Source organism: Chelonus insularis, unplaced genomic scaffold, assembly GCF_013357705.1.
Source record: "Chelonus insularis isolate UGA/USDA-ARS -01 unplaced genomic scaffold, ASM1335770v1 contig_66_pilon, whole genome shotgun sequence".
Taxonomy (NCBI): Eukaryota; Metazoa; Arthropoda; class Insecta; order Hymenoptera; family Braconidae; genus Chelonus; species Chelonus insularis.
In genome coordinates this window covers 351886-375470 of record NW_023276695.1, presented here as the reverse complement: position 1 = coordinate 375470, position 23585 = coordinate 351886, and the positions used below count along the sequence as shown (strand labels likewise).

The 23585-nt window shown below is 30.5% G+C and overlaps 1 protein-coding gene across 4 annotated transcripts in view; it reads right to left on the bottom strand.

Moving 5' to 3' along the window:
- sick (sickie) overlaps positions 1 to 23585 on the bottom strand; it is a 101671-nt gene that overhangs the window by 14426 nt on the left and 63660 nt on the right. For all 4 annotated transcript variants that reach the window (XM_035089456.1, XM_035089452.1, XM_035089453.1 and 1 more), the window contains 10 exons: positions 14911 to 15064; positions 13323 to 14817; positions 12640 to 13001; positions 10245 to 10500; positions 6319 to 6654; positions 6002 to 6232; positions 4958 to 5375; positions 4741 to 4882; positions 3883 to 4121; positions 3593 to 3744 (listed from right to left, as the gene is read on the bottom strand). In XM_035089456.1, the coding sequence (XP_034945347.1) occupies positions 3593 to 3744; positions 3883 to 4121; positions 4741 to 4882; positions 4958 to 5375; positions 6002 to 6232; positions 6319 to 6654; positions 10245 to 10500; positions 12640 to 13001; positions 13323 to 14817; positions 14911 to 15064 (3785 nt within the window). The remainder of the gene's footprint in view (positions 1 to 3592; positions 3745 to 3882; positions 4122 to 4740; positions 4883 to 4957; positions 5376 to 6001; positions 6233 to 6318; positions 6655 to 10244; positions 10501 to 12639; positions 13002 to 13322; positions 14818 to 14910; positions 15065 to 23585) is intronic.

Genomic DNA, 23585 nt, shown 5'->3' with positions numbered 1-23585 from the left:
ATTGTAATTACTATCAACAAATTGCAAACATTTGTACAATTTTCCTACTAACCAACAATTGATTAATATGTAGAAAAACATGAATGGATTAGTTTTCTAGAATTCAGATGCTGGATAACGATCATGATAGAAACTGTCAAGAGAATTGCAACTATTCCACCTGAAGTCTGAAATCCAGTGCTTCGTGAGAAGAAAAAAATGGTAAAAAACTTGACTGTCTTGACTATCCTTCTCTTTTCTGGCCTCTTCCACTTTTTCCCCATGACCACAGATCTTGACTCTATACGATGATACCCCATCCTCTACCGTTTGTCTTCCTCTCTTGTTATCTTTCTTCTGTTTCTGTCGACATTCACCTGGAGCAGATACTCGGGGACACGAGAAATGTAGGAAAAGAATTAATTTCCTTTTTGTTCTTTATCCTCATAAGTAAACAGAAAAATTTTACTTTGTAGAAAGATTCTAGTATGATGAACAAATATAAGAGAAATTAAATGTGTTAAATTATGAAAATTCGTGGAATAGTAATGTAACTGTTTCCTTTTTAGATATTCTGAGAGACTTTTATGGATGAGATATTTTCAAATTTAAGATATTAATATAATTTAGAGGATGGGTTGATCACAGTTTTATATGGTTGAGATAAATCAGAATTTTTCAAGAAGCTTCTCTAAAACTGGTTTTAAAAATTGATGACATCCATTTCCATAATATGATAAATTTTCTCATTCATCTAGTAATTGTATTATTTCTATGGTCTTTTTTAATGGAGAACTGATATGGTTTTTAAAAATTATTTAATAATACCAAATTGGAATATTTAATGAAAATGAATGTTGGAAAAGAATATAAGCTCTAATATTAATACCATCAATTTGAAAAGTAATCTTCTTTAACCAGTAGTAGAAGGGATTCATTTATCAATTCGATGGACTTTTTTGTATAAAATTTTCATCGAAATGATTAAGTTGTTAAAAGAAATATTAATAAAAGCGTAAAAGAAAACTTAAAATCCATTAAAGTGAATGATAGTTTATTTGAACATCAATTTTTTATATTTTGAAATAAATCAGAATTTTTGGATGTAAAATAATTTCTTTAATGATATTATTAAGACCAAAAACCTTCAAAAAAATAAAATTTTTTCAATTAAGAATATTTAAATAAATTATAATATAAATTTACTAATTATTTTTTATGTAATAGAAAGATGAAATTCAGCTTTTAAAGTCATTGATGTAAAAATGGAAATTCTCAGTCTATTGATTGTGAAATTTTCTTTGGTAAATAAAGATTTATCAACAGCTAATCATTCTTAGTTGAGCGATCATGCAACTCATTGTAAAGAGAAAATTGAACTTTTACTTGTCGATGAATTCATCGATTCTTGATCAACAAATGTTATTTAATCTAAATAAATATATCCTCAAGTACCCGCACCAAGATGTTCCTAGTCAAGCTAGGATTTTTCAAGAATTTGCTTCTCCAACACGTTGCCAACATCTGTAACATTGTTTGTAAGTTTGGAATTCTCGAGACTATTTCCTACATTCACAAATTACTAATTCGAGACTACAGGAATATATGTCATTAAAAACTTTTATAGAAAAATATCTTAACTGTAAGTCCACTTGACACTTGAGTTATAAGAAGAGACAAAAGATATAACAACGAGGAGACTTTTAATAGGTGAACGAACAGGATTGGTTGACTAGTTGGCTTCAATCAAGACTCGAGGTCTTCAGTCAACTCTTCTTGTGTTGTGGTATTGTCATCTCTTGAGATGTAAGGCGGACTATAGTTATGAGTGATATATTCGAAATAAAGGAAAGAAAGAAAAGAAGAAATTGAGGGAAAAAATTTGTCATTATAATCCAACAGGCGTAGAACCATTATCATAATGTATTAGAAACATCACCCTAGAATGAATGTTGTCTTTTTCCGTAATTTACTTATGTAAAAATACAAAAAGAATTTCCAGACAAATGTTTACGTAATTTCTTAAATAAGCAAGCTCCTGTATTTATAATTAGCTATCGATCGATACTAGTATGTATAAATGAATTTCAATGATCCCAACAACTATTGCTAATATATTTACTATTTTAAACAACAATAAAAAATTTCAAACGTGATTTTACTTTTGAAAAAAACACACAGTCAAGGCCATAAGAAATGAAGACTTTGGCTATTACACGTATGACACATAAAGTAACACATTGGAATAAGTAATCGATTGTCCATGCGTAAATCTTTACTGAAAAGCCTAAATGCTTTGGGTTGAAAAGGGACAAGTTGTAAATCCTACACAAACCAAAAGGGACTCAGACATGAATTACGTACATAAATCCATTGTCTGATGGAACTACTTATATTTGTGTGAGTTGTATACATACTGTAGTAGTAACTATACAACACAAAATGACACGACCATTGCAATACTTGTGTAAATACGTGACTGGAAACATAAGATGCATTTTTCACCAAAATTTTCTTGCCATCAAAATAAATTATCAGCTGTCTGATAGCTGTATAGTTAGCATCTAGTATTTGTTTCGTTTTTTTTACTTTCTTTATCAACACCTACGTGAGTTGCATCTTTGTTATTGCTCTTATACATTTCACAGAACTTCCAATAGAAGGTGGAACTAACTATTCTTAGCATCAAGTTGAAAGATAGAATAGAAAGACATTTTCTGCTATCGATACCACGAAATTTTATAAATATATCATGAAAATTGCTCTTTCAGTTTGACTAGAATTTTGATCTTCCTTACACTTGACCAGTGATTCATTGTCACATGTCGAATAGTTGCATTCATTGTGAATACAAACAGAATGAAATTCATGAGAAAAAAATTATAGTGGATTGATTGAATAGCCTTCAAGCAGACGAGTAATTTTATGTGGTTTTTTTATGATATGCAGTTTTTGTTGCATTCCTTGTACTCATTCGATGGTCACAGGATAAATTATATTTGTGACATACTACAAAGTACAGATCAACTTCCTGAGTATCATAATCATTATTATAACAGTTAATTACACTAATTACCAGATGTAGTCAATTCCATAATTTTTAATAGTTTAATTACAATTATTCAACTTCATTTAATCAATTATTAATAATTATTGGATTTGTGCTTTTGCTGAATTTTGATACCCTAAATATTAATTTACACTGTTTAAAAAAATCACGATTTAAGTTTTTGTCATTTACAACAATAAACAAAACTTTCCGAAACGATTGCGCGTTCATACTCACAGCTGCGCTACCGTGCGCTGCGCTATGCTGCGTGTCTCAACGTAAACTGGCAAGAATATAAAAGAGTCTGATACTCATCCCCACTCATGGGTTCTCAACTTACAGATGATCGTTCATTGGTCATAGTACACTGACCTTACAGGAGTGGTATTGGTGCATTGCTAATTGACATTTTATACAACTCCCAATGACATATTCTTAAATGCTTAAAGCGGGTAAATTAAATAAAAGATTTATGTCGAATATCATTTAGATGAGTTGACAAGGTCTAGTACATGAAAAGAGCAATTACGATTTTGAGATAAAATCATGATTATTAATACTTACATTGGTAGACAGCTGATTCGTCAATGAATGTACTTTTTCTTGAGCATCAAGTAGTTCTCGACGTAGCTTTCTCAATTCGTGTGCTTGTTTTTCTTCAGCTGAACTGTACAAACTGCTGGCTGTTGAAACTAAGGAAACCGATGAACCATGAACTGCAAGAAGAAAGCGAGGCTGAATGTAAATTCACTAAGTTCATGAACTAAATAGCTAGAATCCTCGAGTTAATTATGAAACCTTTTACGATTTAAAATCTAATTAAATTAAGCGAGGATGAAAAAAGTCAAACTTACTATCATCATCTTTATGAACGTGTTGGTAAAGGTTAGGTGGTTGCCTTGTGGTATGAGTAGGTGTTGGAGATGTAGGTTGAGACCAATGTTGCCCTGCACATCCTGCAGAACTAACTGGAACACTGTAGTACGGTTCACCACCAACATTTATACCCATTCCAACTTCTTCACCAACAGATGATGATGCACCACTACCTCGTGATAACATTGATGGATACATTTTCTCACTTTTTGTTGATCTATTAATTAAAATAAAATTATTATTATTTCTTATTTAGACTATGTTTAGACTGACATATTAAAGCACGGTGACAATAATGATATAATGGAATCATTTACTAGCCAGATCAAGTGTAGCATACCGCATTATTAGTGTTTGACATAAATGTGATATTTTACAAATAAGCCATTTTAAAGCCTCAAAAATATTTTTGCAATGCAACGTCATTATTTATATTATTTTCAAATATATTTGACGTTTTTCTTTACATTAGCTTAATACTATGTGAAAGCCCAATACTACAAATTACAATTCTCTCACTTAATCAATAATATTTGAGTGTATTGTGTTTGTACACAATCTGATGCTTGACGCTTCACTTTATACCTTGGGAAAGTCCTGTCCCGCAGATGGCTAAAACGGCATTAAATTTGCTGTTATTTTACCGCGTATTTTTATAAGTCCATTGTGTACACAGAGATTTAATATAGATAGAAAATTCAATTTAAATATAAAAAAAAAAAGAAATGTAATTTTTTTTAATAAATCCTAATTTGAGTATTATGTATTGATTAAAGCTTCGTTTTAAATGACTTTAATGAGAAATGTATTAATCATTTAGTGAATACACTTCTCACCTAATGGAATTACTCCTATTTAGACGGGGTGGTGCTGGTGATCCACTTGAATCTCTTTGATGCATAAGCAGACGAGCATGACTTAAACTCGTACGATGAGATCCCAGTGATTCTACGCTGTCTGCTTCGCAAAGACCCATTCCTAAAAGCAAGTATTAATTAATTTATGATAAAATTCGCTATTGTTCAGAATCCTTGATTAAAACATGACACGTACCTTGAGATCTTCCACTTGGTGTATATGTATTACTATGTCGCATCCAAGAAGTGGCATATGGACTATTAGGTGCATAATAACCTTGAAGATCTGGCGCAGCATAATTACTACATGTATCACTTAAACTACCGTCAGAAGGCTTAAGAACTCGTGGCGTAAAACCTAATGCAGTTGGCCCACCAGCTCCACTACTTCTATCTCGATGATGAGCTGATGCAAAAAGCGCAGTAAATTCTGGACTACCAGGCTTTGGTAAGCTTTGTGATCCTAACATTAATCGATCCCTCACTGATTGAGACAACTGACTTGCACTTGGACCAGTTAAGCTATAGCTTTTGTAATGGTGACCTTGTGGTGGAATTGAGGAATTGGCTTGGAGTTCTGTAGTACATGTTTGAGTACCTCCGGATACTTTGACCTAAAAGCAGAATTATTTATTATTTTCTCAGAAAATATAGATGAGAAGTTTTTTTTAGCTTTGGAGTAAATTTACCAATTGTTGGCATTGCACTACTTATTGGCACTTCCAATATAAAAATAATAAGTAAAAGTGGAATAGGATGAATGCCAATAATAAGAACAATTCCAATAATTGGTGAATTTATTCTAATTTTAGACAAATTCAATTACTGTACGTTCAAGATAAAATAAATTAAATTTGATATTTTTATCGGATGAAGTTATAAGTGTTTTTTAAGATAAATTATTTAATTTATTGTAAAATTACTTGAATGTATACTTGATATAAATATTTAACTAACACGAATATAGTTGAATGAATATAATATAAACTTATCTATCTAAATCTACATCTAGATAGTTGATTCAAAGCCAGTTAGCTACTATATTTATGTTGATATAAAATGTGTGCAGATCTAGATAGATCTAAACACTCCCATGAACATTTGAATTTTTTTTTTAAGATTTAATGTAATCTAAATAGATCTAGTAAGATTCATGTTAGTATAATCCATTCTTCTTGAGCGTACTTTTCTTCTTAGTACTAGTTTGCATGAAGTGAAAAGCATATTTATTGAAATATACCTTCGTTCGTGGAACAGCACTAACTTGTGCAGTTCTAGTAGCGTCTTTTCCTCCATTTTGCACTCCATTAGGACTTGAACTCGTACCAGCGCTATGTCGTTTGACGTATCCAAAACTTTGAGGAACACCTCTAACTTTGCTGCTGCCACTGCTAGTAGAGGTACCAGATGACACCTTTTGCGGTTTTTCTCCGTTAGTATACTCTGCCATGGTCTGTTTCTTATGTTTATCCTATACAAAGATAAAATATATATACAATTAATATTCCATCCAATGAAATTGAGTTATGATAAATAAAAGTTGCAAGTATTGATTACTTGTGATCGTCGGGAGGGACTAGGACTCGACGGCGCGCCCTCCTTGTCTCTTTCCCTGTCCCTCGCGGCACCAGCTTCGATATACTTCTTCCATTGTTGACTGTTGGAATTACTATTAGGTGAACAACTGGTATTTTGCTGTTGCTGCTGATGTTTAAATGCCGAGTTCTCTGTTTGTTGGGAGCTATCGGATTTTTTTACATGGGAATGATGACTCTGGTGCCTAGAACTCACTACCCGATATACCAGGTTATTAGCCTGCTGTGTCCCTTGGGGGGTGGCTGATCCTGTGTTGACGCCACCCCCCACGACGACGCTGCCTCCACCTGGCACCCTCTGGAATGAAAAATAAACCTTTTCTTCAATAATTCCAGCATTGGTTTGAAAATTTTTCTGCCTCTTTGTTGTAAAATTGTCATATCAGATACAGATGTAGACAATCTGACAGTAAAAAGAGTGATATCTGGTGTACACAAAATATGATTGCAAAATTCATTCGTAATAGAGAAACCTGGGTCAAGGACTTGATACTTTATATGCTTACGTCTTGATATTTTCAAGCATAAGGGCACATCAAATTGCTTCAGCATGATTCAAAGGGAGGGTGTTCCGAACCTATTGACGAGGGTGTGCCCATATATTGTTCTCTCTTACATCACATAAGCCCTCTTTTTCTTTCTTACGCATTTTTCTCTCAACTATAGATCCAAAGAATGACTCATAAGGGCTCGAATAGAAACTAACACACGCTATTTTTCTTAGCCTTTTATCCTCATCTAGAATATCTTTTACTTAAGTTTCTTGCCTAAAACAGCCACTGTCTTAAGAATATTAAAGGATTACTGGAATAATATTGGAGCGTCATTCATGGTAGTTTATTCTTCTTCTGGTTGAATGAAAAAGAAAAAAATGTTCTCACATTCGTATATACCTTTTCAAAGTAAGTTTGAACCGTTATAAAAGTAAAACTTATATTCTCATTCTTAGCTCTTTTTTGTATCAACATCTTTGCACTCTAACTTACCATTTTATTCAGTTTTTTGTATCATATGTGTGACTCTCAAAACTTTTAAGGAGTCATGATATATGACAACAGCATTTTTCATCGTAGCTGAGTGTATTTATGTATAGATGAATGTATGTCTACACTATTTTTTAAGTTTTTCATTCAAAACAAACTCACTTTCATATGCACAATGTGTCGCTCCAATTTTAACGTACACGTGCTAAGAGTAGTATATCGATTACACAAGGGCTCGTAATCGGGAAATTGTGGAGAGAGTTGAGAAACGAAAGTCGATCGAGGGCAACGACCCCTCCTATACCCTCAGTTTTCCTATATTTATTTAGTGGAAGCTTAATTTTCCGCAACATTTTTTCCTGTTCAATTACTTCAAGCACTACCAATTTCCGTTTTACGAAATAACCATCACTTCTTTAACCAATGACTGCTTTTTCACCAAAAGAAAACAACAAATAAAACTATGTCTTTCTTGTTTGAAATTTTTATGAGTTATTTTTAAATTTACGTGTTCATAATTTGTCAACACAAGCTGTTACTTTTCAAAATAATTTAATGAAAATTAGGAGCAGATGAAAGCACCTAACCGGAACCCTACAGTTTAGCTCTCTTTGAGGTACCCATTCTTTCCCGTTATTATACCACGTATGAATTGCACGAATGTTAACCGTCAACTGGAAGGGTCGACGATTCATTGCTTACCGGTCCTACCACCCCCACTATTGAACACGAAAGCGATACTATCAAACAGACTTCTATTTGCCAATAAGCTGTATTTTTAAAAATGAACGATAATGTTTTTCTATCTATATGTTATCTCTATAAAGTTCTTTACATAGATTTTTTTTGTTATTTAAACAATAGTTATTATATAAATATCAGAATTAAATACACAATTCTATTCAATGCTTGACTTTTTTGTATGCATTCTAATAATGCTAGGTATGGTTATCTATGGCATGATCAAAGTATCGTCTGTTTTGCATGTTTTATCCTGATTAATTTAATATCAATTAAATTTTTTCCAACAAAAGCTGTTCATCAATTGTTGAGTTCCCTTCGAATGATTTCTATCCCTAGATTATTTTTACAAACCTTAATATCTATCTTATAAAAACCCAATTATTTTCAATGGGAAATTTTTTTTCTATTCATTGTTGATTTAAATGTGCTTTGATTTCCTGTTATTCCCCAGGTATTGATTCATTTATAAAAGCTGTATGTTTGGAAATTGACAAAAGATTTGATAACTCCATTAGTTAACGATTTTTGATGTTTTTAAATCTTTTATAAAAAATGGTGAAAAATAAATTTCACGTCCAATTAGTAGAGCTACGAGTTCTTTTGAATATTTTCATTGTTTCATAAAAGTTTAAAATTTCACTATTGCAATACCGTTAATGCTAGTTTATTTTTACTGGAAACTGGAGTTGTTTTTATGATCAGAATGTTGAAATTATATAAAAACTTGTACTTTTTACTATTGGAAACTTGTGTAGTAATAAATAATTCAAACGCCGTATCTGTTTAACAGTTGAATGAATTTTTAAAAAAGAAGTTTTTTATTTTTTAATTTTTCTTTTGATTGGTAACGAGTATTACTATTCATTGAGATTCCACGTTTTCTATTCAAAGCTATGATTGAAAAGAGGTATTTAATAGGTGGAAAGACTCAAAATAAGGAAAAATGTAGTTAAATGACGTGTGATAGAAAAATGTTATTATAGACTGAATAGCATCAAAACTTTCTTTACCTTATCTAGTTCAAAACATTCACTAAAAGAAGAGAAAAAGCTATTTTTAATAAAAAAAAAGAATATTATCTAAATATGTAGTAGTAAAAAAAATATTTTTTATTGAAAGTAAATATTATGTAAAGCTTTATTGCTGGCATTAGTAATACTTTGATGAAAGAAAGAAAAACCTTTTAAATATTAAAATATTTCAATCGGATAATAAATAAATTGAAATGGAAAAATCTTCTTTGATAATTACTCAACGGAGATAGATATTTTTATCAAAACTAGTTTCTTTCTTCGGGAGCGTATTACGTAATGAAAATAAATAATTTCTACATCTTTACGAGCTCAATTCTACTGATTAACTCTGATGTATTCCCTTAAAAATTTAAAGATCACATTTTGAGAGATATAAATCGATCAATTGTATGTATAGAATGACCTAGCATGACCTCACGACGTACATATATTACTCGATGAACTCAAGCTGGAGCTCTGAAGAATGTATTTTCATTATAAAGAATTAATTTACGTTTATTAAATTCATTTGGATCTTTGTTTTGTAAAAGGTAACGTTAATACACGTTGTGAATCAACTTCACTAAGTATGATCAATTTTTAAAAAAATATACACCATATTTGTAAGATAAGCCGTGTGATCAAGTTTGAACTCATGCAGGGAAAGTCGTTTAGTCTAGAATACTTGTGCAAATAATGTTGATTCATCTACTATAAAAGCCACCTCCGTTAGTTAATCTGGGGTTTGGTGACTCAATGAAGGGGATGATAGTACACACAGGAAAAATATCCAAAAGTGTAATACAGTATTGATTAAATTACCCCGTACATTATTTGAGTATATATCACTTAAAATGCTCGTTAACAGGCAAAATAAACCTTCCAATTATCTTTGAATTGAAAAATTAGAAAGCAGTTTGAAGACAAAAAATAATAATCAAAAATAATCCTGAATTAGATGTTGTGTTTGATAATAAACTGTAGAATCGTAATTTCCTGGTTAAATGTTCTGTTAAAAAAAAACAATTGAAGTATTAAAAATAATTAGTGAATGATTTTTATTACTAAAAAGGAGATTATTTATGTAAGGATAAAATGAAAATTTATGTTGTGTATGTTTGTATGGTAAATGATGATAAATTACACACCTTATGATGAGAAGGATGTCCCGTGTGATGAGAAGAGCTATGATTACCGGTGGGTATTGCTGCCAGGTCCTCAATTGTGAGCTCAGCCAGAGCGTCGTTTCCACCACTGCAACCACCTAAAAGTCCAATACCATCACATCCAGGTGCTGATCCATCTCTTGAATTTGCCGATGGATGTCTGGCTTTCTGTACTCTCCTCGAGCTCACTAATTCCTTAACGCCCGAAAGCTCTCGCCTGGAGCCACAGCTTACATACCTAGAATAATAAAATAAAATATTGATATGTTCAAAATATTTTTAGTCACTTGGTCTATTCAATAAAAATGTAACAAAAGTTTTATCTCTCTATAAATCTAAATAAAAAATATATATTTGATTATTGTATTTCAATACCTTTCACTTTCATAGCCGCTTCAACATTTTTATTTCGGGAATAGAAAAAAATAGAATAATACGAAAAAAATAAAAAATTATTTTTTTAAATTTATTTCATTTTTATCACTATATTGAAAACTTTATTTGTCATTTAACGGTTTTATCACATTGTTAAGACTTTAAAGTAATTGTACGATTTCGGTGTCACTCATGTTCTACGATTAACTGTCACAAATAATTTAGCCAATTTACATTATGTATAACTGTAATGACCGGTTATTTTAAATGACGTGATTGTATTTTTGTCGTCGTACATATTTTTATGAACGAACAAAGCAACTTTACTAGTTCAATTCCCGATGTAATTGTTGGTGATTGCTGCCCGAAGGTTTTCACAATCGTATCACCCTGGATCCTGGAGCGCACTCACTGTTGACGCTACAAAACTACCCTTTACGTTTACCTAATAATACCACGAGATCGCAGCACCGAAACTGCCCATGGCATTGATCGCTTTCAACTACAATTCCCCAGCTGCTATTTGCTTCTGCTTTCGCAACCATGCAAGCATGCGCTAAGACGGTTAAAACTACGTACTGAAATCATCCCTCATGTACTTGAGTACAAATCCTCATCCTAGCGTCATCTGTTGAGAAATTCGATACAATCTACTTCAATTCTTGGATTTCGAATGATAATCAACGACCATCAATAATTTCATTAAATATATTCAATTAGGAATGATTGATTCAATATTTGTTCATTAGTTTTGGTGATAAATGTAATTGAATTGATGATAAATATATAACATGGAACTGGCAAATATAAACAGAGACAAGGATAAATTCAACTTCCTTTCTTATTCTACGTTCAGTTATCAGTTGTTAAATGCTGCCTATTCATTTTCCGCCTCTTTGACTGTTAGTCTGATAATGTAGTTTCCAAGTAAAATGTCAAAGAGAATTTACTAAAAAATTTACAAGACAATTGATGTCAGTGACTAAATAGAACAGTTTTTTTTTTCATGACAGTGATGCATGTCCCTTTAACAAGTCTGTGTTTTATCAGGATTAATTTAATTAATTTATAGATTAAAAAATAGAAAAATTTATTCAATACTTGATTAACTATTTTCATTTATTAAAATTTCAATGCAAATGGTTTTAATTAATGAAACTCATTAGAAAGTTAAAATTTATAAATAATGAGATTATATTATTGAAAGTATCTGATATTAATGATTTTAATGATCTCACAGATTAAATTTATTTATACTTTATCATATCAAAGAATGTCAATTCTTTTTGTTTTTAAGTTAATAATAAATATTATTGTTATACAAAATGTGACGATATTTAATATTCATTGAATAAAATAACCATGAATATTCATATTTTAAGTATATCCTTCCTTTCTTTATTTACTGTTTCATAGATAACTTTTTATTCTAGTGTTTTTTAATTTTTGCCTTATTATACTCCCTGAGAATGTTAAAAAGCAGAAGGGAAATATTTCATATAATGTATTCCCATAGGAAATTTTCAGCACGTTATAAATAAAATTTAAATATCGATTTATGAATAAAGCTAACACTTTTAAAATTCTGTGAATTGTCGATGGTTCAAAATATGCGTGGCATATTTTTGTATGGCCGCAGGGTCGGCGTTACAGGGTTACGTAGATCTGTATGATAGGAGGGACTAAAACAGTATATTGAATTTCCGTATAAAGCGAGTCGTGTTTCAGGCGGATAATATGCGCCATGATGTTTAGACCGATCAAGTTAGAAATAGCGAGGGGAGACTTCAGTGTGGTTTAAAACATTGTGAAAACAATGCTTCAGGGTTGACAATCAGAATTTCGTGAAGTGAAGAAAATCCAAAAAAACAAGAAGAATATTAAATACCATGTCAGTCACTTGACTAGTCAAAGTTGTTGAATAGCAAGAGTAGAAATGAAATAAACTCATTTTATGCACAGAATAAAGCTTAAGGGTAATCTTATAAGGATATTAAGTTACCTCTCGTGATCGTGGTTATAAGATGGATTTATTCTTTTGGAGTAAAGCGATGCACCTCCCTCCGACATGTATCCATCGCACAGATCAGATAGAGCTCGACTGGTAATATTCACCCCACTTCGCAGAATTTCTCCATCACTTAGATATCCAGAGGCGATGTCAATATCTGAATAATCCTGAGCTACATGATGATGCGATGAAGAATGAAGTATTGTATACTGTCTAGTTGTTGTCCGACTAGGAAGTGTTTGAAGACATCTTGCACCTGGTGTATATCCACGCAACAGAGGCTGCATTGGTTTCACAGTCATTTCTGTGTCATCATCAGCTATTGTACCAGGAACGCAATTGTCCGATAGCACCTAAGATACATATCATATAGAGTTAGTTTTTTTTTCTTCAATATCTTAAAGATATTTAAATTACATAAATAAAGATAAGAATCAAGAATATACTATTTTATCGATAGGTTGATAATAAATTATAAACAAGAACCAGGATAGAAATGATATTCAGCAAAAGATATCAACTTTAATTTGATCTTTATAAATCACTTTCAATTTTTATTCGTAAAAGTTGTCCATTTCTTAATTCTTGTTGTTGATTTGTTAAAAATTTAGCAATATTTAATATATTCTTGTCTCCGATTTTTACCATATACTTTATTTCGCTTATACACTTACCTTTTCTATCTCTTCGAAGGTGGTATCGATTTTCCTGTTTGGAATAGTCTTAATCTCACTTCCACTCTCACTACTAGGTCGGTAGATAACACTACTATCACTCGAGTTACTTTGACCCGTACTGTTAGAATTACTGTGAGAACTTTCCGACATAAAGTCCGATATGCTAGGCATTGGTGATACCATTGCTACAGTATTTGGATCAAGTTTTCGATGAAGTACTTCATTTTTAAGTTTCGCAGTGTTCGGTATATTAGATATATTTATTTCCTTTGGTGGTTTCGTTGTACCTTTGACAAGTGCCATTGGCTTTGGAATGCTAGAGCCTGGACTCATTCCTGGAGCGGTTTGACCCGGTGGATTTGGTCCAGGAAAAGGACTTACATTATTTATAGATGACTGATGTTTGTGCGGGCTCGTTGGTATTTCCTGAACATCTGAAGACTCTTTTTGGTTGATATGAATATTGTTATGAGTGGAAGACTCTTGATGATTAAGTGAATTGGATGTTTCACTCGATGACTTGTTCTCGTCACTGATATGATTATCGAAAGCTTTTGGGGCTTCTTCAATATTCTCAGAAATATTCTTTCTATTACTAAAATCAGTCTCTGACTCATCAACTTTCTGTGTGTCTACAATCTGCTTTTCTTCAGATAAATTAGTATTCGCTTGGTTCATACTAATGGTTTTATCCAAATTATTTTCAATCACTGGACTACCAAGTGTTGGATGTTTAATTAATCCATTCGAGCCTGGAAGACTTTTTGAGTTTATCAAATCTTTATTTAAACCATTAAGTGGTCCTTTTAGATTTTGTGCGAGAATCTTCGAGTCCGGTATTTTTACCGGAAGCTCCATCTTTGGCCTTTGAATTGATTTTTGTTCAGACTTATTTACAACCTTAGGATCTTGAAGTCCTTGCTTTTGATGTCCCGGTGGTATGAGAGCAGAATTAAATTTCTGAGGTGGAACAGGTTGTTTTGAGGTATCCAAGTTGTTCGGTCGTTTATCATTTGTAGTAATTTTTGTAGCTACATTAGCAATTTTAATATTTGATTTTTGATCCTCTGGAGTAGGAGAGTATCCTTTCTCTGTTGTTGTTTTCGTTCGAGAAATTTTAGTTAATACTTTTGATTGCTCTTTGCGAGCTGATTTTGGACTCGACTGTTTAGTTGATTTTGACTGAAGCTTTGATTTTAAAACTTTTGTTTTTGGCGATTCAACGAAATTTTTACTTTGATCACATAGCGAAGTTGAACTGTCAGAATGCTCTGAGCGTGCTGATGAAAAGCCAGATGAGCTTGACGTGCGTTTTGATACAGCCGATGATGTTTTTCCTCTATCCTGATTCTTATCTTTATTGTTGAATAGTTTGAATTTATCCAGAACTGAGTTCTTATTTTGCTGAGCAGAAGGTGGAGGTGAAGAGTATGGTGATGGTTGTGGAGCACGGAGACTTCCGCTTGGACGACCGACTGTTGATGCCCTTGGACTAAAAAAAGAATATTAGAGAAAAAATGTATTAATAACTTGAATTCGTATGAAAATAAATATTAGGGAAAAATAATTTTCAAATGACTAATACCTCGGGGTTGTAGCTGTAGGCTGTCTACCAGTTGAATTCTGTGTTCTGGGTTGAGGAATGAAAGATAATCCGCTTTGTAGTGTTTGTTGTTGACTGGGACTAGTACTTCTGGAACTGCTCGCACTTGCTATACCACCGTTTCCGTGTTTCAGACCTGTAAAAACAATAACCAATAATTATTCATGATATAACACGTAATAAAACTAAGTAAAACTAGTTGTAATTTATGTGTAGGCGCTTGCTAGCCGGAATATACATTAAAATTCTCTATAAAAAGGTTTATGAGACACTGAATAGCTAAAATCTCTTAACTAGTGATTATCAAAACTAAAAAAGAAAATCCACTGAGTATTTTGTATCAATTTCTATATCGTAACTTTGTTATTATACAGGATATAAACTATTAAAAGTAAGATAGGGACATACACTACTATCAACTCGGTGTTAAATGCCTTTACTGACTGAGGCGTCATTGGCAGTCCTGATTCGTCGTCGTGACCAGCTTACAACACGTTCAGAACCTTTCCCACTCTTTCTTTAATACCCTCTCTTTCTGTTTTTGCTCTTTCACTTCGTTCTATCCGTCGTTTTTCGTTCTCGTTTATTGCGAGGACATTAGCGAACGTTTACGGCCACCGTTATCGCGCATAAGTGCCCCGTGGTACACCAAGTAGTAACTTAAAGAGCTAGGGAGCTGTAAGAATGTGCGTCTGTACGTGTGAGCAAATGCTTGGAGGGATTGACAGGCCAAGGAGATATAGGTCCAGTGGCTGTCAAATTATCCCACACTCTAAGAATAAATGAGATTGAATACTAAGAAATACGACAATCTATGAACTTATCTGGTAATAATAAGTATATAATTAAAGTAGTTGGAAGGCCAATTGATAAAATTGTTACTGCATTCTTGTGATTTTTAGTTTGCATTGCGAAGTGTGAATATTATTAACAACATTTTATTTACTTGCTCTATTTTTATTACTGGTACTTTATGAAGTAGTAGATTATTTAAGTTGTAATTCAACCACTTCTACCACATAAATGCTCTCGTTTTTCTGCTTCATTCAGACGTCATTAACTCAATTGCTGTAATAGTAATTGAACAGGCCTAGAAACGATTCATTATTCGAATAATAAATCATTAAGGAATATTCTTAAGCTTTGCTATTATTTTTAAAGGGTCGTTCTGGTCAAATGTATGAAAGAAGAAGTTATTTTTAGCTATTTTTGATAGCTAAATTATTTCATGTGCTTTTTAGTATTTTTTTGTGAAATAGTTGGTTTTGTAAGCAATTTGAACAAGTAGTTTCTTTATTTTAGTTAATTAGAGGAAAAAATAGAGCTATTTCTAATCTGTAATGATACTGCTATCACAGGAATTAGAACGAAACGTTTTTATCGCAAATAAGAGGAATATCTTGATTTGAAGATGATCATAAAAAAGAGGTTCTTTGGAAATAGTTTTTTTTTGCTAAAAATTATCTAATTGTTTGAATTAACCATCCAATTATAATCTAGAAAATAAACATTATTATAAAAAAATATTTTAATTGTTGAAATTTCAATCAAAATTATAATAATTTAATTTTAAAAAATAAATAGCAACACAATATGATTATAAATAACTATTTATTATTATCAATTAAAAATTTTTCTTAACTTTAATTTGGTACCTGACACTGAATTAATCCATTAGATGAATTACAATTAGATATCTTTATTTTATTATTGATGTCTTAATAAACTTCAGCATTACTTTAAATAATTATTTTCAATTACAGTTTTTTATTTAGATTCAAGTAAATTTAATCAGAGTTTATTGATAATTTCTGTGTTAGTATTTTCATTCTTTTTAGTGAATATTTTTTTGTAGATTTAAGCTAAAATTCAAGAAGTTGATTACTCTAGTGGATTAAAAGAAGAATTCTCTCCGTTTTTAGTAAATATTCTAAAGATAAAAAAATATCAAACAGCTCAAGAGATGATTGACTAAGATATAAGATCTATTAAAAGCAGGATCTAAAATCGTGACTTGTCTAGCTTAGCTCGTAATTCTTGAGATAATACAGAAGACAAGAACCAAGAGGAAGTATTAAAAGTTGGTGGAAAAGCAACTTGAGATAATTGTATGATAATCATTCATTATTTGACGACAGCAAGCGACTGTGATGTAAATTTACTATGATGAATGATAAGGTTTTTCAGTATATTTTAAAAAACACTAATGTTGGTAATAATCTATTGATTCCATCAAGTACGGTTTCATCCATCTCTCAAACAAATGTTTCTTATAAAACATTCATAGACTGATTTATTACTAAGTATCTCTGTAGTACCCTCTTATTTTATCCTATTTTGAGTGAATAAAAAATCTAGTCCATCAGACTCCAACCCCTGTGGCAATTAATTGTCAAACAGTGATTAACTATAATGATCGTTACGAATCCATTGAATTATTATCCAAGATTCCAAGAGCAAAATGAATATTGCATAAAGATTAACTACATAAAAAATAAAATAACAAGTAAATGCTTTCAAAATTCGTAATAACCACTTATGTTGTTGGTAATCAATAAATCTTAATATTTTTCACTCTTTTATCTTTTTTATATCGAGAGTTCATGCACGTGTGGATGTCGATTCGAATTAGCGATTTTGACAGGAAGGAAAGGAGCTCCCTAAACTGTACTGCTGGGACAAAGAATCTCCCTAGGTTTTTTCATCCCTCTGGGGATAATACGCAAGAGTATCGCACGATCCAGCTGATTCATATTTCTCTGTGATCCGATTTTTCTTACTTTTCACGTTATAAAATAATAATTGAATTCCTCATGGAGTCACCTAATCGTCTTAGATTTAATTTTTTATGTTTATGATCATATCTCAATAAAAATTGAATTTATAATGAAATAAATTAAATCAATTATTTTTATAAAATGCTTATGATAGTTGCATTGTTTATTTATTTTTTCAAATTTATTGGTTTTATTTAGAATTGAGTGTTGGATTATTATTAGAATTCTTAAAATAGAAATTCGTCTATTTTAGAGTTTGATTTCGATTTATGACACTCTTAAAATATATATTCGGAGATATTTGAAGAAACGATAGAATTTATATGGTTTTCCTTACATTCGTTAAAATTGTTGGCAGTATGTTGGAGCACTTGAAGAAGTATTTAAAGGAGAGAAAATCTAGTTTCTACCCATCATAATATCATTTAATATGATATATTATGTTAATTATACTAACGATTTCCTGTTAATTATTTTTTATCACCATTCTTTTTTACCTTTTATATTTTTTTGAATAATTTTAAGGATCTTTACTCATTAAATTCTGAAAGTTGAATTTATTTAGTTAATAAAAAAATATGACGATACATTTTTTGAATCGTAAAATTGTTATTTTAGTTTCTTTGTTTTTTTTAAATGCAAGAGATATTTTTTTTATTATTACTTACTTGAAAGTAATTGAGACATAAACCTGAAAATACGATTTCAACTCCAAATCAGGATAATTCGAAAGAAGAATAATCCTAAGACGTCTTTCTGAAAACGATTTTGAAGCTCTAACTCTAAGCTTTCCATTCAATCAAAAATACTAAAGCTATCATTTTTTTGCAATAAAAAGAGACATAATATTTTCGACAAAATATTCATTTTTTTACGATGATTAACAAAAATAAAGTACAAACGATCAATAAAAAAATGTAATAAAAAGGAATAATTCAAGAAAGAAAGGTAAAGTGTTAGAAGTTCTTTTTCAAAGTACAGGTATTACTGTTTATATCAAAGCTAGAGTTATTTGAATTTTAATCATTTTCCCCAAGGAAAAAAATTATCCCTCAATTCTTTTAATGAGTGTGTTTCTTGAACAACCCTCATATTGCTGTTACCTTTAATAATATACTGTTTCTCTTTTGAAATTTTAATTAATGAAAACTACCGCAAACGAGTGAATTTTTTACTTATTTTCATTCACAAAGATTAATTTCAAGGATGATAAAAATATAATTGTAATTCATAATTATGCAAAATAATTTTAATTAACTTCTTTATCTATTTAATATTTTTTTCTAAAAATTTTAGCTGAATATTTTATTTGATGAATATTTCAAAATACCCTACTATAATTATGAACATTAAATAAATGATAAACTTGAGTATTTTTTTCAAATTCATTAATATAATAAAAAATGAAATATTGATAATTTATTTTTTAGACCGTAAATGTCATTTGTATTATTCTTTAATAATTGTCTTGAAAATGTTTTTTTCGTTGAAATAAAATAGCTTTATAAAGAAAGCTTTCATTCAAATGTGATCCTATTTTTATCAAAGTTTCAGAGTATAAATTTCTGTTGACATTATTGATATGACAAAGATATAAAGCTTATGTCATACTTAGTGAAGGAACTTGATAATAATAATCAGAGGCAAAGTTTTTTCGTGTTTTTACCTGACGTCTAACAGTGAAATACTGTTGTTCCTCATTTAAAACGGCTGGTTTTATCGAGACTATGCAAATAAAATTTTTAAAGTCAAGGCAACGAATGTTTCTTTTAAATCAAATCGAATTATCAACACAAATGATCAAAGAACATGATGAAAAGTTTTATTTTAATCTCACTACGAAAGAAAAATACTACGTAAGTTTTAAAACTTAATCTTTACAAATTTTTGTGCAACAAATGCTTTCAACTCAAACACTTCTACAGGTTATTCACAAAGGGTGGCCAACTGTATTATAGAAAAAGTTATAAGAGGAGGAGTTTACGTCGAAAACAGCTGCTGTTCTTCGAGAGTCAAATAAATGAACAGACACTTTTACTTGTCTCCCTTATCTTTTTCTCAATTAATACCTTGATATTTATAACACGAGATATTTTTTATGTTGCACGCAAGTGTCTGAAAAATTATGTGTGATATTGGTTTAGCTTATTATCTGATGGACTAGAATTATCGATTAATAAATATAGAACTAACCAGTAACAATAGAAATTACTTATGGTTAATCACTATAATCAGAGCTTTTCGTTCTTGTTAGTCAACTGAACATGAAAGTTATTTTTTTTTAACAATTTAAAAAGAAAAAAAAAAGAAAAATATTCAGCCATTATTTGCATGGTATAAAGGTACATAACATGCAAATAATTTGTTTAAAAACAAACAAAGGTGTGTTTAGATAATATGAAGTTTTTTTCAAAAGTTTCCATTGTTTGGATAAAACATTTGAATTATCAGATTAAGTAGGCTGATATTAAAATAGAACTTTTAAAGTACATTTTAGGGAGTGAATAATAATTTAGATAAACACAAGTTAAATTTGAATAAATTGATTTTTTTTTTGTTAAGTAAAATAAATTTATGGAAATTTGTTATTTTTTCGGAGTAACAATACAGATAAATCAACCTTATAAGATATTCATTCAATACGTACTCACATCTTTGTTCACTGCTGATTTCAAACTCGAAATCCAAATTCAACTGTGATTTGAATTTCAATAGAATTTAATTATATTTGGAAATTCTAGTCAGCCATGCTAGATAAGTTATTGCAAATTATCAAATTTTGATTTAACATTTGAATTCAACCAGTCAAAAGGAATATTTATAAACCATTTTAAAATTTATACTTCGAAAAAAAAATGTTGCATTTGAATTTTTATTTTTACAAAAAAGATTATTATACTTGAATTATTTAATTATTTTTTTAAAGAAAATAGGAAAAAACATTTATTGTAAATATATGTGATGTTATTTTAGCAGTTTGATATTGCAATAAGAATAAATGTCAAATTGATATCATTTAAATGTCAACAATAATAAATTAAATCCATTTTGAGAAAGGTGATTCGTTGATGTATCAACTTCAAAGAATTGAGAAACAATAACATCGTCTCTCCCGTCTGTCTTTGGTGTAAGCAGTGAAGAAATATTTCCTCATTTCTGGCATAAAAAAATACAATTGCAACAAGGGAAATTTTTTCTCTCCTATTGGATTATTTAATAAACTTTATCTAACTTGATTAAGGATTTTATCTATTAATTGCAAGTAATTTTAAATTGGTCAATTAGAGTGACTCTAAAAATAGGGATACGTTTTTCTAGTGAAAGAATATAATTAATTAATTTACTGAAATATTTTTTACATTTTAAATCAATTGATCAATGGTTTTTTTTTCAATTTTTGATAATTTGATTTAAATGTTGTGAAAATAAAAAAGATAAATTTTTATTCAAGTGTAAATATTTGTAGCGAATAATATGTGATCAATGTCAATTGTTGTTCAGTACAATCAAAGTGAAGCTATCGAATATTTTTGAAAACTCCAATAAATACCTTGATCAAGGATATTTTGTTCATTTTGTTCAACTCGTGGTGCAAATCTCACACAAAACATTTTTCTATGCTTCTAGTAAACCCCGCGCGTGACAAACGTCCGCGAACAACTGGTATATTGCTCAGTGAATTCGATGTAAAATGTAAAAAAGCTGAGAGTAACGACAAGAAGACGCGAGATTGAACGTGAGAGAGGGTTCAAAGAGGCTAGCTCGCCCTCTTCTTTCCGTATTTTTTCCATGTCTACCTTTCCTGGTTTTTTCTCTCTTCTTTTTTTATACTTTCTCATCATTAAAAAGAGTGAATAAATGTGTGCAAGAGAAAAGGTAACCACATAGCGTGAATCTGAGGTATATCCACATCTCTCCATAGCTTGTTGGATGTATACCAAAGTGCTTGGTATATGGCTTGTCTACTTCTCTCTTTCTCTCTTTTTACTTCTACGTTTACATTTACTCTTCGGTACTCAGAACTAGTACATAAAAGTACTTTCAGACTCTTTTATGCTCTTGATACATTTGCTGATATTTCATATTAATATTTGACAAATTTTACCGTCATAATGTCAAATTGACGTAACGTGTAAATTTTTCTCTTTTTACCTCTAGAAATGTTAAATAGTGAGCAAAAGGTTGTGAAGATGAATACCTTGCAATAAAAAATATACCACTTTTTGGATCGTTTATTTTCGTAGAAACCAGCCTAGTTACTAGATCGTTTCATCCAGATGTAAGGCTCTATCTATCATCTCCAATAAAAAAAATCGATTTCAAGCAGATGTTACAATGATTGAAGATTTTATCGGGTATTTTAAGATATTCTTTTGATGTAATAAAGGAAATCTATTAAATGTAACATCATGGTATCAGTTTAATTTTTAATATTGTTTGGCATTTCATCTTCTATTAATATTGAACCTTGAAAATCTATTTTCTATTAAAAACAAATCCTTTTTTATTTCGATCAGTATTCAATAAATTCTAAAGAATTCAATAAATATTTCTCTTTTTGAAGCTTAAAGTTTTTTAATAGCATCATTCTATGCTTAATTTTTTAAAAGTAATTAAGATAATCAGTTGTTTTTTTTTTAATTTCAATAAAATTTTCAAGTATTTGCAATAAAACTATTGAAAGATTGAAACGTAAGAGTGTCTTATTCGAAAGCAGTGAATTGATAAAAAATGTTGAAATATTTTCGGAGTAAAAACTGTTTGATCAAAAGGGATTATTTGCAGTATGATCTGATGACAATAGCGATTAATTCTCAAGAATTCCAAAGAATTATAATAAAAGAATTATTCAAATGATATTTCGGCACAGACATTTCTTAAGGATGACTCCTCTCAACTGCAATCCGTTTGGAATCTTTCAACTGGTAATTTGGGAAATGGTGGTGACTTAAACGAGAGACTGGGGCGTTCGTCATCATGGTCACGATATATTTTGCTTCACGCTTACTTGCTTTTTTGCCTTTTGTACTGCTTTCAATTGCAAGAAGAGAAAGAGGAGAAAAAAATGAACATGAGAAGAAAGAGGAGAAAGATACCGTGTAAAGGCCAAGGAAATATATATGTTCGTAAGACCTATGCTCGGTCTTAAACCTTTCAGAAAATAAAAGAGTCAAATGGGGAGCCAATGTAATATGGGAAGTAATAATAATGATTAAAATACTTCCTAATGATGGAATATTTTTTCAACATTCATTCCTCGTACTTGGTGTTGATAATTACATAAATATGCATTCAATAGTTCAATAATCCTTTAATAAAACAGCAATTAATTTTTTTGTTCTTAGTGAAAAGGGAATGAAGGATCTATAATTTATCAAAGCTGTGATTTTTCATAGGTTGTAAGGGCATGATTGCCCTTTATGAATCTTTAGTAGAGGGTAAAAATAAAATGGCCAAAAAAATTAGATCAAAATGCTGCCTCGAGTCACGATTTTCATTCTCACTTAACAAGAAAGAAACAAAAAATTAGATTTACGAAACAAAGGAAGCACCTACTTCACGCTTTTTTTTGTGATTGCTTCATGTTTATTGTCCATTGGAACTTTGTTGTAGATCGAATGGCTTCTAAGGTTGTGTTAAATAAGAAGAAAAAAACAGAAATGTACTTCTGCAATACGATCACTAAAAAAATCTAATTAAAGAGAATGAAGAAAGGATTCCTTTTTTTAATCAAAGTAAAAGAGAAAGATTGTAAAAAGAAGGAATATTGTTTAATAAACTCAAAGAATGACGTTTTAAAAGGAATACCTTTATGAGAAATGATTTTTTAACGGTTATTTTAAAGTCATTTGTGGACAAGTTATGGCAGTTCGGAGCAAA